Raw genomic sequence first — 18,038 nt, forward strand, 5'->3', positions numbered from 1 at the left:
ATGCCTTCAAAAAATTATTTACATTGAAATATTTTGATAAGGTTGAAAATGTAAATTGCATAAAAGATATTAATACTGCTCCAAATAACTCCTGACATTCTAAAAAATATTTGTAAATATCGTTGTACCAATGATAACGAGTTATAATTCTTTTAAAAGTTTTTTCATGCAACTATAGAAATCTTTTACATCCGGACGGCAATGCTATTGTTTATATTACTGGCTATCTATTAAAAAAATGTATTCAACAACTCTTGTACTACCTGTGTAATAATTAATGATGAAAATATATTGAAAAAGAAACTACAATATTTTTAAAACATGGCCAAGTAATATCGTAGAATATATCAAACAATTAGAAACACTCTTTTTAAAAAATTCAATAAATTGTCACAGAAATATCGGAGCAAAACTTGGAAGAGTTGTGCCTTCTATGGATCCTTGTGAATAGTTTCTTCATAAATGTTTTTCAAGACTCTATATCATGCTGCGTATTTATTTTACACTTAAATTTGCAAACCCAAAATATAAAACATAGTTATTCTTCCAAAAAATTGATAAAACCAACATCAAATTAAATATTTTATAACATTTTTAAAAATCTGTTAATTTTAATTGGGGAAACATTATTGAATTCATTTGTTTACGTAACCCGTATTTCACTGTAGCACTTTGCTAATTTGGAAAAACCTGTATAAATTTTCTAAGGGTATGTATTATTTTTGTATTTTGTGAATTTTTATAACTATAAATCTTGCAAATTATTATTTTTATTTCGAAATGTTAAGATCCACCAAATGAACAACTTAAAATTTTCTTCCTTCGTCTTTTAATATCATATCATTAATATCAATAGTATCAGCACGCTTTTGTAAGCCCAGCTTATTTCTATGAGAGCGACTCTTCGTGTCTTGTTAATATTCGGTGGGTTGATGTAGGATAGTAATATAGTATAGTATGTTAGGTACATGAATTTTACCATATAAACTTTACTTAATTACCACTTACTCGTAAAACTCTTCGGCTGGCGATTGAGTATATAGAGGTTTTGTCTCATTGCGATAATGTTTACTTTGATCCCAACAAAACTGAGTGTTCCATCGATGTCCACAATCTGCCCATGGTTGATTCACTCTAAACGAGGTGAAGAAATAGAAAATGCCGTATGCTATTATCACGCTGTAATATGTTGACAAAAGAAATGAAATCACAACACTACCAATACCAGTTCCTAAAATAAGAAATACTTATTCATTTAGTTACGTGCAAAGTAATTATATACAAGGTTATTGAAACATTTAAACGTCTAATACAGACAAATATGGTACCAAAATATTAACAAGTGTATAATTAGGTGGTCTTAAAAACCGGAGTGACTACAATGATGAATGTTTGAACTAATTGATACAAATGAAAAAAAAATTTTTTTTCTTAAACCCTAGCTTTTATTCATCATTTACTATAATTTAGAGAATGCATCATGCGTTAAATAACAACTAAACTTCTAGTACAATATCTTGTGAAAAAACCCTAAATCTCCGTTTAGAAGGATGTTAACAGTCTGTTGGATATGATGTCGTAGCAGATGTTTACATTCCCTTAATCTTTTCTAACGTTGTTAAAATTCTAATTTTTTATAATCAAAGTGAATTCTACACACAACCTCTAGCAATTGCAGCCTTACACAAACTAGAAAAACATGTTTGTCCAAATTAATTCAAACAGCACAGTATAATATGAGGATAAATGTCTTATAAAAAATATTCAAGATACAATTTTTTTAATAACCTCAAGCCAGAACAATACCTATCGTGTTACTTTGTAATCTTATTTGTATTGCAAATTAATTAGCTTTTATATGTAAACAAACCTTTAAGTAATGGACATAAATATCCAAGAGCTCCAATCGGACCCCTTCCTGTAAACTGACCTACGGCTAACTCCATGTACAGCATTGGTCCGCCAATAAAAACCATTATAATCGCATATGGAATAAGGAAAACCGCTAAAACATTAAATTATATTTATTTCGTATTCCCAAAATCAGTGTACATACTACATCGGTTAATTAGTTCAATTCAAACAAAAAAAAGATTTTTGATTATTCACTCCATAATATATGAATACAATATGAATGGAAATGTGAACAAAATATTGGGTATGAAAAATAATGTACACTTCCATACGAGGGTTGCTACTTAAGTTTTGAGATATGGCAACACTAATGTGAATTGTTGTTGTGCGTAAACTGACCTTGCAAGATTGCCATGTGAGAGATTGAGGCATATTTGCATACATCTAATAATTAATAAACTTTTGGCTGTAGAAGAGAGTTGTCCGCGTTGGATACCGCAAAATTTGACAATCGCTCAAAAAAAAAGCTCGTGTCGATTGTTGTTCGAACAAATCACGGAAACCAAACGCAGAAGACGACAATGCGAACTCGCATACATCGATTCAGACAAAAACATTTTTGAACAGTCAAAACATCAAATTGATTTCTTCTTATTCCCGCAGATTAAGAATGAATTGCGAGGTCAACGGTTTTCTACACCTCAAGAAGCATTCAAATTACATCCTTTGGAGGTACCTCAATCGGAATGGAAAAAATGCTTCGACAATTGATTCAAGCGCATGCAAAAGTGTATTGATTTCGATGGAGGATATTTTGAAAAACAATAAAGCTATATCCAATTATAAATAGTTGTTTTTATTTGTCTATCTCAAAATTTAACTAGCAATCCTCGTATTATGAGTAAGATATAACTCTACTCAAATCATATTAGCTGTGAAAGAATAATAGCCTACGGTTCCCGAAAAGTGATTTCAAATTTTATCATAATATGATACTTTGAAATATACTACCTCCTCCACTTTTGTAGCATAAATAAGGAAATCTCCAAATTGACCCAAGTCCAACGCTGTAGCCAACAGAAGCAAGAACAAACTGTAACTTATTTGACCATTGCTGCCTTCTTGGTTTCACAAATTCTTCAATATCTTCATCGTCGCTGTCATTATCTGTATCATTATTTACATTATTGTATACTTCTGGAGGTCTACAAAGAGAACGTATTATGTGAATGAAACCAATTTTAAATAGAATTATTCTTATGAATTCACACTCGATTTCAGTGAAGAATTGCGTATTAACGAGAAATAATCTTTCCATCAATTATAACTTAATCATAAATGGTCACTCTTCAACAATCACATATATGTACGTGTGTTTGTATTAGTCACATACATAAGAGACTATCTCCTTGGGATATTTCCCAATATAGTTTTGCCTTTACACTCTAAATTCATCCAAATAATCTAACTCATCATATACAGTACGAATTAGAAATATCATAGTTATATTTGACTACCTAAGTTAGAAATACAATTTCTGTCTAAAGAAATTTTTATTAGAAATGATCGAAATCGACCAATCACAAATATTATTTTATTCTAAATTATTAATAAGATTTTCAAAACACAACACATCGGTGTCATTAAGTTATCTGTGAACTTTCACAGAACTGAAGATTTTGTCCTATTCAATTTTCTCTTTAAATAGTCTTGATCGAATAGCGAGTGTTAATTCGATATGTAGCCTGTCTTTTCAATTTAGTAGATCTAGTGATCCTTCATCAACTGTCGGTACATCTTATGCTAATTAACTTTTCGAATATAGTATGCAACTTCCATAAAAGCATTCAACATTAATATTTCAGCTCGAAGAGGAGTCGAAATAAATATTTCTTACATGAAGCCAATTTTGGATGTCTTCTTTCCAGATCGATGGGCTCTGTTTAAAGATTCGCAACCAACTCTTCACTAAAATATTAATATCTTTATTCTTATTTTTTTCGATTTAAAAACAAACTATAATTAATAAATGCTTGTATGCTTCCTAAATGTGGAAAAATAAATCGACGACCGATCTTTAACAGATATCTGAATACATTTGATATTCTTGTATCGTTGTTATTTGTTTCCCTTCTCGCTAATTTTTAATTCGACTGACAAATAATTTATTTTCTTTGTAGTGTGACATTTTTTCATTGTTTATATTATAGAATGTTGTTTCACTCATATTTAGCATATTATTAAGTATATATAAGATTTTCCACTAATATTATGTTATAAAAACATTCACCTTAATTTGAGGATTCAGGATTTTTCTGTGGTTTTTATTTTATCCGTAAACTGCTAACATATTTCAAACTCTCCACCTAGTTGTTGTACTAATAGTAATATATCTTATACTACAGACAGCCATTCTCATTTTTTTGTCGACGTAATTTTGGTCGAAATTATATATTATCTCCACAGCCATCACCGCAGAAAAGCCAGCTTCTCAAAGGCAGAATCCTAGAGAATGTTCTATTTCCAGTGAATAAAAGGCAAATTTTACATCCGTGTGATATTCAGACATATTTATCACAAAATTATCTGTAGATATCAACGCTCGTAGTGAGAATATTAACATTTATCCTCTTCAAGTTGAGAAACCTTTGGCAGCAGCTTAAAATGGATCCCAAAAGATCCCAAAATTCGAAGTTTAACAGAAATTAATACAATCACTAAAACTCACTAATTCAGGGGTGCTCAAACGGTCGTTCGCGATCGACCAGTCGATCGCGAGTGCTTTTTGAGTAGATCTCGAGAAAGAAAAATTTTTAATAAGTAGGTAGGTAACTAAACTACAAAAATGTATTCGTAATAAAATAACACTGCTTGCGACAAAAGGCGGCTTTATCAAAGGAACGCGCGGCACTTCTCAAAGAAAAGCCGCGTTGTTTCTAGACTAGACTGTACTGTCTAGTTTTGGGCGGTGCGTTTGACGGGAACATTCGAGACTTTCTTTCACGCCGATATAAATGTTGCGCCTGCATGAATTGGAGTCATTCTGAATTGTAACTTGATAGCGATACTACGTCGATACAAAGTTTATTATTAAATAGTGGAAAATGAGTGCAGTGAAGAAATCTAAAACGTTTAATCATTTTAATAAGGATTGGGAGGAAGAATTTTTCTTTTGTATGGTGAAGGATAAGTGCATTTGTGTTATTTGTCGTGCGTCAGTTGCAATACCTAAGCGTGGTAACTTAGAGAGGCATCATAAAACGGTTCATAAAAACTATCAAAAGGATTTTCCGCCACAGAGTGAATTAAGAAAACGAAAAGTAAGTGATTTTATATCTTGTTTGAAAAAAGAACAAACCATGTTCACAAGACCAGCCAAACAATCAAAAGCTGCTACGATCGCGTCATTTAAAATATCTCATATATTGGCGAAACACAAGAAACCATTCGAAGATGGATCGGTGGTGAAGGAAGCATTTATTGAAGCGGGTGAGACTTTATTTGGAGATTTTAAAAATAAAACAGAAATCATGTCTGCTATTAGAGAACTTCAGTTATCTCGTCCGACTGTCACAAGGCGTATTGAAGTCATGAGTCAGGACATCGCAGATAAACTAAAACATGATATCATGGAATGTAAATACTTTTCTTTACAGTTCGACGAATCCACCGATATGACAGACACTGCCCAGCTGTGTATTTTTATTCGGATGGTATTCAATGACATGCCGGCTAAGGAAGAATGTTTGACAATCATTCCTCTGAAGGGGAAGACCCGTGGCGAAGATATATATGAAGTTTTCTTTAATTTTGTAAAAAACTACGAGCTACCAATATATAAATTAGTGTATAAATTACAACCGATGGAACACCAGCAATGACTGGGAACAAAAACGGTTTTGTGGCATTGTGTCGAGCTAATGAAGAATTCCCTTCATTTTTTTCATTCCATTGCATTATACATCAACAAGTTTTGTGTTCCAAAGTTTTAAACACGGAGGAAATTATGGGCATTGCAACAAAAATTGTGAATTCCATCCGTGCACGTAGCTTGCAACGGCGGCTCTTTCAGTTGCATTTGGAAGATAGGGAGTCAGCTGAACACACTGATTTAGTTCTTCACACAGACGTCAGATGGTTGAGTCGCGGAAAGTTCCTACAAAGGTTTCAAGAATTATTGCCCGAAGTAACAGCTTTTCTAGACGAAAGATGTGATGACACTCAGATTTTGAAAAACGAAAAATGGCTGACTGATTTGGCATTTTTGACTGACATCACAATGCACTTAAACATCGTTAACTTGGAGCTTCAAGGTAAAGGAAAAACTATTATTGAGATGATTAGCGCAGTAAACGCATTCAAAAGTAAATTGCAACTTATGATAGATCAACTGAAAAGATAGGATCTGAAACATTTTCCGTCTTTGAAAGCAAAGATTCCTCAGTTTAATTATGATACGTATGAGGCTGAATTATCAAATATTTTGGGACAATTCGAAATGCGTTTTTATGATTGCAGTAAATTGGAAAATATAGCATCATTTATGAGTTATCCTTTTTCATGTAAAAACATTGAGGAATTAGCTACTGAAATAGCAAGTCAGTTTAATATGAACTCATGTTCTGTTGAAAATGAGTTGGTGCAGATTATATCAGATATACATCTCAAAGCTACAGCATCTGATACAAATTTCTGGTGTTTTATATCTGAAGATAAATATCCGAATCTAAGGCAAATCGCCCTTCAACTGACGACATTGTTTGGGTCAACTTACTTGTGCGAGTCTGCATTTTCTGAAATGAAGATAATTAAGTCAAAATATCGCAATCGACTAACTGACGATCATATGTCATCATGCTTGCGATTAGCACTCAGTGGTTACGTACCATCTTATGAAAAGTATGCTGAGGACATGCAGTGCCACGCTTCAACATCCAAAGCCACTCTTTAGTTAGGTTTAACACCATATGTAACTCTTTTGTTTTGTAACAACCAATAAACTCGCAATTTTGAATAACTATGAGTTTTTTCATTGATATTGTAGAGAAGAACCTAACTAAACCTAACCCAAACCTTGACTAAAATAATGTACCTATATTGTGCAGAAAGCTAATATCTATATATGCTACGGTACACCCTGCCTAGGTAGGTAGGGTGTATCGTGTATGTACAACAACCCTGCATCACACATACTTGCAGCCTCTCAGAGTCGATCGTAAGTAGTCTAAAAATATTGAGGTAGATCGCCAGCAGTTCAAGTTTGAGCACCCCTGCACTAATTGATGTTCTGATATGATTCGCATACTGACAATCACATTGTCTGACGCGCGTTGCAATAACCAAGTTATCGCCTTTAGAAAATGAAGGTAAATTCACACAGTGTAGTTATATGTTGATTTAGTGTTAGTGTATAAACTGTGCAGCACCAACAATTTCAGAGATTCCAGCTTAGTAATGGTTCGTATTGATTTGAATAGTATGTTTGGCTAAAATTTCAAAGAATTTTCAATTCTCCTTGAATTTTAAATTTAGATTGTACTTCGTGGAAAACAAAAAGATTTTCCAACTTAAAAAGTTCAATATATTACAATGCGGATATTATATATTCGAGCTTCTCTGGATGTACAAAGCTTTTAACAGTTTTAACGTTTACATTCTCTCATATATCAAATTACTTTTGTATCAGCCCCTAATAACGATTCTCATATAAACTCGAAATTGGTCACAAAACTTATAATTTCCGGTTTTTCCAATATGGTCCTAACACTATACTTTTTTTTAGATTTTTATAGAACGTATTTTGTGAACACAAAGGTTGCTTTGTTGGAATATTTATTATATTATCGTAACACATGAAGATCAAAGAACATTAAATTGGAAAATATGTATATGTATTTTAAAGTTTAACATTTGTTTCGAGAGTTATGATAACAAAAGTATATTTTTGAACGTATTTATTCTCAAAAAGATGTTGTTAGTTGTGGTAATCTATATGCAAATAATGTCATCACACCTTAATCCATACAAAGCCCTGTTTTGCGTATGTGTGCCAGGAACTTTATTTTTACTGACATGGAACGTTAGCTACTGTAATATAGGTGACGTAGGAAGTATGTTTCCTACTGTTAACAGCATTGGTTCGAAAATCGTTATAATTCGAAAGATTTTTTGAGTCACTTTTTGTGTTAATAGATTTTGGATATGGAATACATACTTCACTTATGTAATATTCCTTAGTTTTTTATCTATATATCCCATAATTAGTAAATACTATAAAAAGTGATGCATACTTTCACCATAGACATTCTGAGGAAAGGGACATGTTCACATTTTTTGACGTTAACAATAAGCAGATTTTTGACGTCGTTTAATTGAAAAGTAACATTGGTCCTTACCATTTTTTTCTTAATTCAAGGCTATAAAAGTTCTATTGTGTTGAACTACAATGGATATTGATAAAAATTATACACGCAGTATTATCCATAATGTTTTGCATCCATATTCACCTGATAATATTCATTCTTAGTGACGAAAGCTATTGAGTTTAAAGTATTTTTCTCAATCTTTTTGAAACCTTCGGATAATTTATACGTCAAAAAGTAATTTTGTCTCTTTAGGTGATATTTACTATTCTCTTTACTTCTATTCCTTCACATATTTGTTCGTTTCATAGAAAGTACGAAGCACGTCTTGGAGATTTTGGTTGCGTTGAGAGATAAATCCATTTGCTTTCAGTGATTCTTGTAAAATTTATATACTGGTCCGAAATTCGAAATTAGCTTTCGAAATACTGCTTTCGTTGTTTTGATTATCTTATTATATACAATTTTTATCAAAATGAAATCTCTATCTCTTTTCCCGCTTTATTTGGGTTGATTAAATACAACGCTACAACGCAAAGTATTTTCTATTTTAAGAAGAGGTCTTACTCTAGAGGAAACTCACCAAATCACTTTTCATAACGATGTAGATCCGAGGTTACCGTCATTTATGAAAATAAACACAAAACCAAATTGAAGACGATTTGTGACATGACACACTAAATGATCTTTTGAAATACGATTAAAACAATAAAATGAGGATCTATTTTACAAATAGAATATTTATATATTAATCAATTATAACATTTCACTCAAAATGCGATGTTTACATGATTATGAGAACATACGAGTCTACAAATTAAGTGAATGGGACTCGTTGAGAGAAAAACACAGTAAAAAATGGTTTATAGGTGAATCTCACAATTGCATATATTGTTTCATAGTGTAGAGCGATTTTATGGTCCAAATTAGATGTTCAATCTGTACCAAAAATTGTTTGTAATAGTTATTGAATTTCATTATTCTGTATTACATAATGAGAAATTAAAAAGGTTCTAACAATTTTTTTTTAATATTTCATAAATTTAAACAAATACTTTTTCTTTCAATTACTCCCCAAAGACGTTTAAGTAACTTCATAAAAAATTAAACAATCGCTATGTTTATATGTATATAGTTTTTGCGAAACTGATCTACTTGTTTATTACTCACTTCCCTAACAAGTTTTTGTTAATTTCTTTGTTTGATTTTTGAATTGTTTAAATTTCTTCTAAACGGATTCGATGCAACATGAAACGTTGTCGGTACCTATGATTCAACATGCAGGTACCGCCATGACTGTAGTTCATATCTTTCTCCTGCAGTAGATAATAGATGAGATCAACTAAGTCGCAAATTTAAGATACGTTATTGCTAACAACGCCATGTATCAGATAATTTTTGTGAGTGTAGAGGCATATATTTTTTTTGTATTATTAGAGAAGGGCGTTTTTACGTTTGATTTCAGTCAGTTTTAATTCTGCACAATAAACCCGTATTGTCCGGATATCAGAAAACGCTTATCATATCAGTAGAAATCCGCAAAAACGATCAGTGATAGAAGTATTCTAATTAAAAAATAATATAGAAAATTACTATTAGTACGGGCAATTGTGCTAAACCTGAGGCAAGTGTTTGAGGAACTCAATAAGTCGAGGTAACCCTTATTATTATTAATAATACAATTGGAATGTCGAACAGGTACAAACAGCATCTTTTTCCATATACAGAACACCCACCTATTCGCCAAGCCAACGTCGCTAATCAAGTTTTGCCACGTCAGCAACAACGATATTTCTTTTAAAAAACACCATTGGCACTTCAGACTAGATACCAAACTTTTTAATTTATTACTTTAAGCAGCTATATCAGATAATGAAATACCAATATCCAATACGGAGTACAAACTGAAATACCAGTTTCCTAGCACTACGCAAAAGAAAGATGAAGAATGGCAAACAGTCCAAAGTAAAAAACGCATAAAAATTAGCCCAACAATTTTGATAACTTGTACGAAAATAGACAACTATTGGCTAAACACACCAAACGTAAATATATTTATCATTAGCTAATGAAGACTCGAACTACAAGGAACAACAAGAAACTGGAAAGGTATGGAAAAAGGAAGAGAAGCTCCCACCATTTTTATTGCTGCTCTTAAAAACATCTAACTACTAAACCAGCCATTAAATACTATAGACGAAGGTATACACATAATCAGAGTATTAAACTAAGATCAAGTTACCTTCGTGGATCTAGAATACAAGAAAATAATTGGCTCGACATCTAACAATTTAAAAAATTTTAACTGCGATTGTTTGTGAACGTTTTGTGATAGAATATGACGAAATCAGATTATTTTCCGACCTAACCTGGCCATGTTAGGTTAGGTGAGGTTAACATGGAGCACACAATCATTATCGTAAATAACGCTGTAGTAATGGCGTCGCAAACTGTTTTGATGGTGTCGCATTATATCTAGAAACGTCTTCTTTCATTTAACCTTTCTTTGAATCCGATCGCGATAAGTGGGTGCTCCAGCGTTATTTTTGAGCTCACCAACATCATCATAAAGTCGCATTCTATCCCAAAACTATCACAAACGCATTTGAAATTTTTGAATTTGGAAGATGTTGTGCTCCAAGGTAACGAAACCAAAATGATTTTTACTTTTTCGATCAAATTAAAATTATTATTTTACTATCTGATTGACTACTATTTATATATTGTTGCAATAACTAAGTATGAAATGCCATAATATTGATGAGATCTATAATGAATATAGTAAAAACGGGATTGTTACTATGGATGTTGGTCAATATCTCTAAGAAAAAAAAAATTTTTCAATGAAAACACGAAAACCAATTATATTGTTCTTAAATATCTACTTCATATAATGTTTTTGTTTACAACGCGTTCACCCTTAGAAAACCATGTTAACCTCACTTGCGGTCATTTTAAACTGGTAATCGTCAACAATAGATATAAAATTTTCAATTGGAATGAAAAAAAATGATTGTAAGTAATTAATAATAATATAAATGTTAATTTGAAGAAAAAAGTGGTTGCAATGAATGTAAATGGCAAAACTCTATCTTGAGCTAGTCTAAATAATTGTCCTGCTTCTCTTATCCCAGTCTATTCTCTAATATTCTTAAACCAAGAGGCTTGTTGGAGGATACTAAACCGGTTACCACGCATTTTGTGTCCCGAATAAACTATTTTCTTATATTTGATGATATCCAACATCTCACAAACCGCATTTGCTCTGTTACTGTTAAGAACTGCATCATTTATTTGCATAGCTGTCCACGTCTATATAACCACATGTCAATAGCGTCTAAGCGATTTTTAAAGTCCATGCTTCGACACCATATAAGAGAACTGATCATATGTAACATTTGATCATCTGTTTTCGGAGTTGAAATTTTAAATTATCATTAAAGAAGAGTGATCTTATGTTAAAAAATGTTGTACGAACTACCTCAATTCTACATTTTATTTCCTTATCGGGATCCAGTTGTTCAGTAATGTACCAACCAAGATATTTGAAACTGGACACTTTTTGAATCGTTTGTCCGTTTACCTGTTGTTGTGTGTCATGGTAAGGCAAGCGATTAAATACCATATACTTTGTTTTCCTAACAGTACAACTGTATCGTCTGCGTATCTAATTGTATTTATAAGTTTACTGTTAATAATTACTCCATATGATAAGTTTTAGCTAGCTTGCTTAAAGAAATTAGCAAATTAAACAGAAGTGGTGAGAGTATGCAACCTTGTCTGACTCCTCTTAAGATTTTGCTTTCTTCTGTCTATTTTTTGTTGATTCGAACGCCCACTCTTTTGCACCAATATAATTTTTCGATTATTTTGACGTCGAAACTCCTTTTTCCCTTAATATATTTATTAACCTGTCGTGTTGTTCTCGATCGAATGTCTTTTTGTAATCGATGAAGACTGCAAATACATCTTTCAGTTGGTTTCGGCATTGTAGTAATATATTCAGTGCAAAAAGTGCTTCTCGTGTTTTCAACCCATTTTTGAAGCCGAATTTAGTTTCATCATGATATTCTTCGCGCTTTTTTCTGATTCTAGCGTGGATGATTCTTAAGAATATTTTTATAGTCAATTAGAGTCATAATACAGTTCTTTGATATACACATACCAAGTTATTAGAATTTCTTCATTTTCTATGATTATTTTTCGATTTAAATCCCTTAAGGTATGGGCCAGCTACTTCTCTGACTTTTTTAAACATATTAAACGTCCCATGTTTGTCTTGTAACTCTTCCATTTCAATGCATTTATCTTTCATTCAATTTTCTTGGGTCACTCTTATTTTTTGTTTGATTATTTTCTGTATCTGTTTATATGTTTCCCTAAGATTTTTCTGTCATCTTCTTTGCTCTATCAACTCTAGGATTTCGTCGTCATCAATTGTTGTTTTGTTTTGTTGTCTTGGAGTCATTTTAATGTGTTTTTCGATTATTTTGAAAATGTGATCCTTAAAAGTGTTCCAGATTTCTGTACTGTTAACTTCATGTTTTATTTGTCTCAGTAAGTTGATTGTTGACTTATCCTCATGCAATGAAAATATTATATAAACTCCTAAATCCGTTTATTTCTGACCATTCTTTTATGGATACTGCTTTACGGTATCGTTATCTATCTACATGGATTTGAGAAAAAAAATAAAATCTGTCTTGATTCATACTTTAGAGGTGATATTTCAATAATAGATTGAAGAAACTTTATTATAATCAGCTCTCAAATTTTTTTTTGCTGAGATGGGAAAAATCTAAACGATCAAATACGTGTTCAGTTTCGATGAAAATATCAAAATTAATGACTATTATTTATGTACTTCTAGAAATATGACCATGGCGCTTAAGCACGTAGTGTTATGGTTTTACAGTTTGTCTTCACCCAAAGAAAATCCGTAGCTCTTTATTCTTTTATTCATATTTTATCGAACACTTTTTGCATTTTTAATGAATCTTGTGAGCGAAACAATTCTTTTCGTGAAATCTCTAGGACTGTGCATAAGAGAAGTTCCTCTTATAACTTAGAATGTTTTGTTCAGAAAATAGTACACATTAATATGAACTTTTAATTAATTGAATGATTAAAAAACAAATTGAATTTAATCATCATATGAAAGAAGAGGAATTTTTGTTATTCTTATAAAAAATCAACTCATAAAATCTAAGTATAAAAGTATGATTGATTGCTATACTACTTACGTGTGTGTTGGGAATAGAAATATATTTTCGTCTTTCTTCCCAATGTATTTACTTTTGGGTAGAATGTAAAAAATATTACTTCTCAAAGCTTCTGACATTCTTTGAAGCTAGATATGTACTGAATTAATTTTCAGATATTTTATTGAAAATTTCCTGTGAATTTAATCAACCTTGCTGAATTTGTCAATATTTGTATGCTAATAAATTACGTAGGTATGACTTTGTACCACAAAAGAAAATTTATTAATTACTTTGAGATCAATTACCATAGGCTCGATAATTAATTGTATCCCACCAACCATTCTTCTTTTTTTTCACTTTTCTGATTTGATCACACACAATAATATAACTCTTTACACTTTCTATAGCAAATTAATCATGTCGAAATAATTTTTGGAATCTATTAATTTACTAATAACTTGACCTAGTGTGAATCCAAGTTCAGTGAATTCCACATTTCTAAGCTTGAGGTTCTGTCAGAACCATGTAATAGATAATGAAGTGATTCTTATGGTAAAACATCAAATATGTACGAGTATAAAACCATTCTACAATGCATTGCAAGAAAATTATATAGTTCGCCAACAACATCAAATGCAACAATATAATATAAATTGTTAAACCACGATAAAGTTTGCGGGAAAAGAAATAATGCCTCTCATTGTATCCTAACTAAGGAGTTATTAGTTAAATTTAACTCATTCTGAGGTTTTTACCAATTTTTCACTAATGAACTATCTCGAAAAGTATTCAAAACATTTACTCTAGAAAAGAAGTTTCTTTAGATCTTGTGAAAAATTATCCATACCCTATAAAAATATTGGTAATATTTGTGAAAGTTTTTTTCGCCTTCATGACTATTTCATAGGAAAATTTAGGTTTCATTGAAATTATAGTTTGTTCAAATAAGTTCAATGTTTTGATAAAATTTGAGGGATTTAGTTAGAAATTAGTAACTTTCCGACGTTTCAGATTCCACTTTAAAACATTAAAAGAGAGGGTGTTGGAATGGTTATTTTTTCATTAATCCCAGACGTCATATAATTTCGTGGTCCTTGTTTTAGATAATTACTTTATCAATTAATTTTGACCAAAATTAGGTCGAAACGTCAGAAATATTATCTATGAAAAAAAGCAATACTAATTAAAAAAAATAAGTCGAAATAAATATTAAAAAGGGAGTACTTTGATATTTTTTTGTCACAGCAAACATCTATGAAGAAATTAGTCGTAGTGAAGTTGTAAAGTCAATTCCAATGTTATATTTTAAGTCATACAAATTTATTATTTCATACGGAATTAATAACCACAATCCTCAATTAATTGATTCCCCTATGGTGAATACATAGGTATTGGAAAAATATATATAAGAAAGAAAATACACTCTGGTATTATTTGATTGTCACTACCCCACAACAATCATTTTTTTATTGTGGTAGCATAAACTTTTATTTGTCTATAATTATAGCATTATCATCTATTTTTTCATATGAATCCTACATTAATTCTTCACTTCTCTCAATTTTTTTAACGTCTTGGTTATTTTTTTAATCGCATTTTTACGCCTTTCCCTTTTATACTTTATATTGATTGTTTCAGTTCTGTTCTATTTTCTGTATATTTATTTATTCAGATTCCAGATATATTTTTATATTTTTGCACGCTATCACAACTATCTTACTTTGAAAGTGAAGAGAAGAAATATAATTTATATTTTCTGAAGGTCGTTTTGTAATAGCAGTAGTTATTTCGGAATTACATCCACTTTAACAATGTTTTTCAAAACAAATTACTTGATTATGGAACAGGAAGAGCAAAATAAACTGCTCTTAAATATCAAGTCTTATTAGGCGTGGAAATTATATTTTAATTATAGACGATCTAGAACCAGTGCCCTTCTGTGTACTAAATAAATGGCACAATTTATTTGGGCGATTTGGTCAGTGAATTCTGAAGAGAAATGAAGAAAAAAATGATGAATTGTCGCTGTGTACTTACTAAGTCCAGCACCAAAACTATTTTGTTTTATATCATAGTAGTAAGTCTAGGCAAGAGATATATATTGATAGAACAAGACAAAGGCAAAACGTATCATCTGAACAAGTAATGAAGTAAACAAAAACGGAAGAAGCAATAAAATTAGTAGTTAAACTAACTAAAGATATGCAAAGAATACTTGGAAAGAATATAGGTGCGATATTAAATAGGTTTTTTTATTTTGATTTCATTTTATGTAACAAGGTTTGCTTATGTGTGTAACAGTTCAATTGCAAAGATTTCTTCTTCAATATGTGTAAGATTAATATTCTCACAGAGATTCTAATCTTTGAGGATATGCTTCATGGTAATGTTCAATCATAGATAAATACTGAATATTATTTTTGTAAGATACAGGAGGAGCATTTTTCAACTAAATACCTTTTAATAATAGACTGAGGTAAATCTTAATTATAAACGTAATTGCATTACAAACTTAAATATAAATGTTTTCTCAATTTTCAACATTTGACTATATGTAATTTTTTTCAACAACTATTTATCAAAATTTGGAATGAAATTGTTTAATATATATATATATATCAAGTTTCGTTGTTTTAATCCTACCTTAAGAAATAATGTGGATTGTATCTTTGGAAAAGAAGAAAATGATACATATCATACATATTTCGTGTAGTTTGAACCCACACTAAAATTTAGAAATAAATCTACTTATTTGCACAATTCAGATTTTGACAAATTTACGTCAACATCACGTTTGTTAGCATAATTATTCGAAAAATAATTTCATACTGTAACATCTCCTTTCATATTTACACAAAAAATCACGATAAGTATGTAAAGTTATCTGTTTTTAACCATGATGATAAATATTGAACGAACTCATGAGCATGATAAATAATTGTCATGAGTAAAGCAATTTATTATGACTGGTGTAAATTATATTTGTAATTATTTGTGAGAAATTGTTATTAATAGAGGAAATTGTTGTTAGCATAAAGCTCACATTTCCGCTCATTGTAAAAAATAGTGATTCATTAACGACTATTCCAATGATTGATTCTATAATATTATATAAAATACAAACATACTAACATAGTCCTGATGTGCTATTCACCAGTGATAATGTTCACTTGATATAAATTATTAATAAAGTTTGAATGATGTGATCTACACAATAATTTCCAAAATCGTACACATGGGTTGGAAAATATATCGAACCAACAACAGATATTCTATAGAACATTTTTACTGAATCACATACTTTAATAGACTTTGAAGCTTCTCGTGCTCAATAAAATATTTTCAATATTCAAATCTAAGTGAATGCGGAAATGTTTCTCGGAAATAAAAAATTTTCTTCAGGACTTGTGAATTCATCAGTTGCACAGTGAGAATAACAATCGTAGAAATAAACGACGATGACTATAAATTGGGAATTGTACGTAAGTAAGTCGGTAATTATGTAAGTTGAATGAAGAGTGTAAATGAATAAGTTATATAAATATAAACCAATATAAATCATTCCTATACTCTATAAGTAAGTATATAAAGTTTACATTTATGTATGGGGCTGCATAAATAAATATGTACTTAATAATTTTTGTCACTTGGTGATGTAGAAGAATTAATAAGACACTCGATGTGGCCAAGAACATCGAAATCACGTGGATCAATCACACCTAAAGAACTTAATGTAAAAGGTGACGAAGTATTTAAGTATGATGGGAATGTAAGTTAGATTCGTTAATCTATCAACACTAGAGAGCAAATCTCGTCTTTTATTGACCTACATGACCACCGCATGCTGACTATGCTCATACGAAAAGATTGGTCGATATATTGACTACTGTGTAGATATGAAGCAGCCAAAAAAACTTTGGTTTATATAGAAGACAGGACAATATAAGAAGAAAACAGATTAGATAAGATCAGATCAGATTGTGGCGAACAGGAGCATGTACATGGTTAATATAAAGGTGTAAGAAATTCCTTCAAATAAAAAGCCTCATTCACAGGGCGAAGGATGATAACCCCTAAGATTAGAGAATGTTTCTCACCTAAATTCAAATGTTTCAAAAATCAATATTCACATTAACACATGTCATAAATAAAGATTGATTCTGGTTGCTATTCAAAATTAGGTTAAGTCATTATAAATGAAGTTGAATATTCATTGGTTAAATTCTTATAGGCTTGATTATTTTAGGTCATAAGTAAAGTTAAATTTTATAAATTAGGTAAGGTTAGTTGGTTATGGCGTTGCGATTTTTATAAAGATTTATTAAGATTATTTGTATCTTTTTTTACTATATATGCTGTTAAAACTTTGGCAGGGAAATAATTTGCTATCATTCTTGTAAGAGGGTATCCAACTGGTAAGTGACCTCTTATTCTGACCAACGTATTTTTTATCATTATCTGAACAAGGAATTTCTTGAACTATGTTAGTCAAATTGACTATTATAGTTTCATTTATTCTATTCTATTCTATTTTATTTATTAATTGGTGTTTTACCTTTTATTTTACAAAAACTGGATATTAATGATTTAGATTTGTACACTATCTTAATATTTATCT

At 30.7% G+C, this 18,038-nt stretch overlaps 1 protein-coding gene across 2 annotated transcripts in view; it reads right to left on the reverse strand.

The window, feature by feature from the left end:
- Nucleotides 1-18,038, reverse strand: part of LOC130891080 (sodium- and chloride-dependent GABA transporter ine) — a 57,088-nt gene that overhangs the window by 17,928 nt on the left and 21,122 nt on the right. The window contains exons 1-4 of one of the 2 annotated variants that reach the window (XM_057795608.1): nt 13,460-13,579; nt 2,866-3,059; nt 1,871-2,005; nt 1,009-1,231 (exon numbers count right to left, since the gene is read on the reverse strand). In XM_057795608.1, the coding sequence (XP_057651591.1) occupies nt 1,009-1,231; nt 1,871-2,005; nt 2,866-3,059; nt 13,460-13,557 (650 nt within the window). In that variant the 5' untranslated portion in view covers nt 13,558-13,579. Of the gene's footprint in view, nt 1-1,008; nt 1,232-1,870; nt 2,006-2,865; nt 3,060-13,459; nt 13,580-18,038 lie in introns of those variants that run through there. The other variant, XM_057795607.1, reaches the window with a different exon arrangement.

This window comes from Diorhabda carinulata, chromosome 3, assembly GCF_026250575.1.
Source record: "Diorhabda carinulata isolate Delta chromosome 3, icDioCari1.1, whole genome shotgun sequence".
NCBI lineage: Eukaryota > Metazoa > Arthropoda > Insecta > Coleoptera > Chrysomelidae > Diorhabda > Diorhabda carinulata.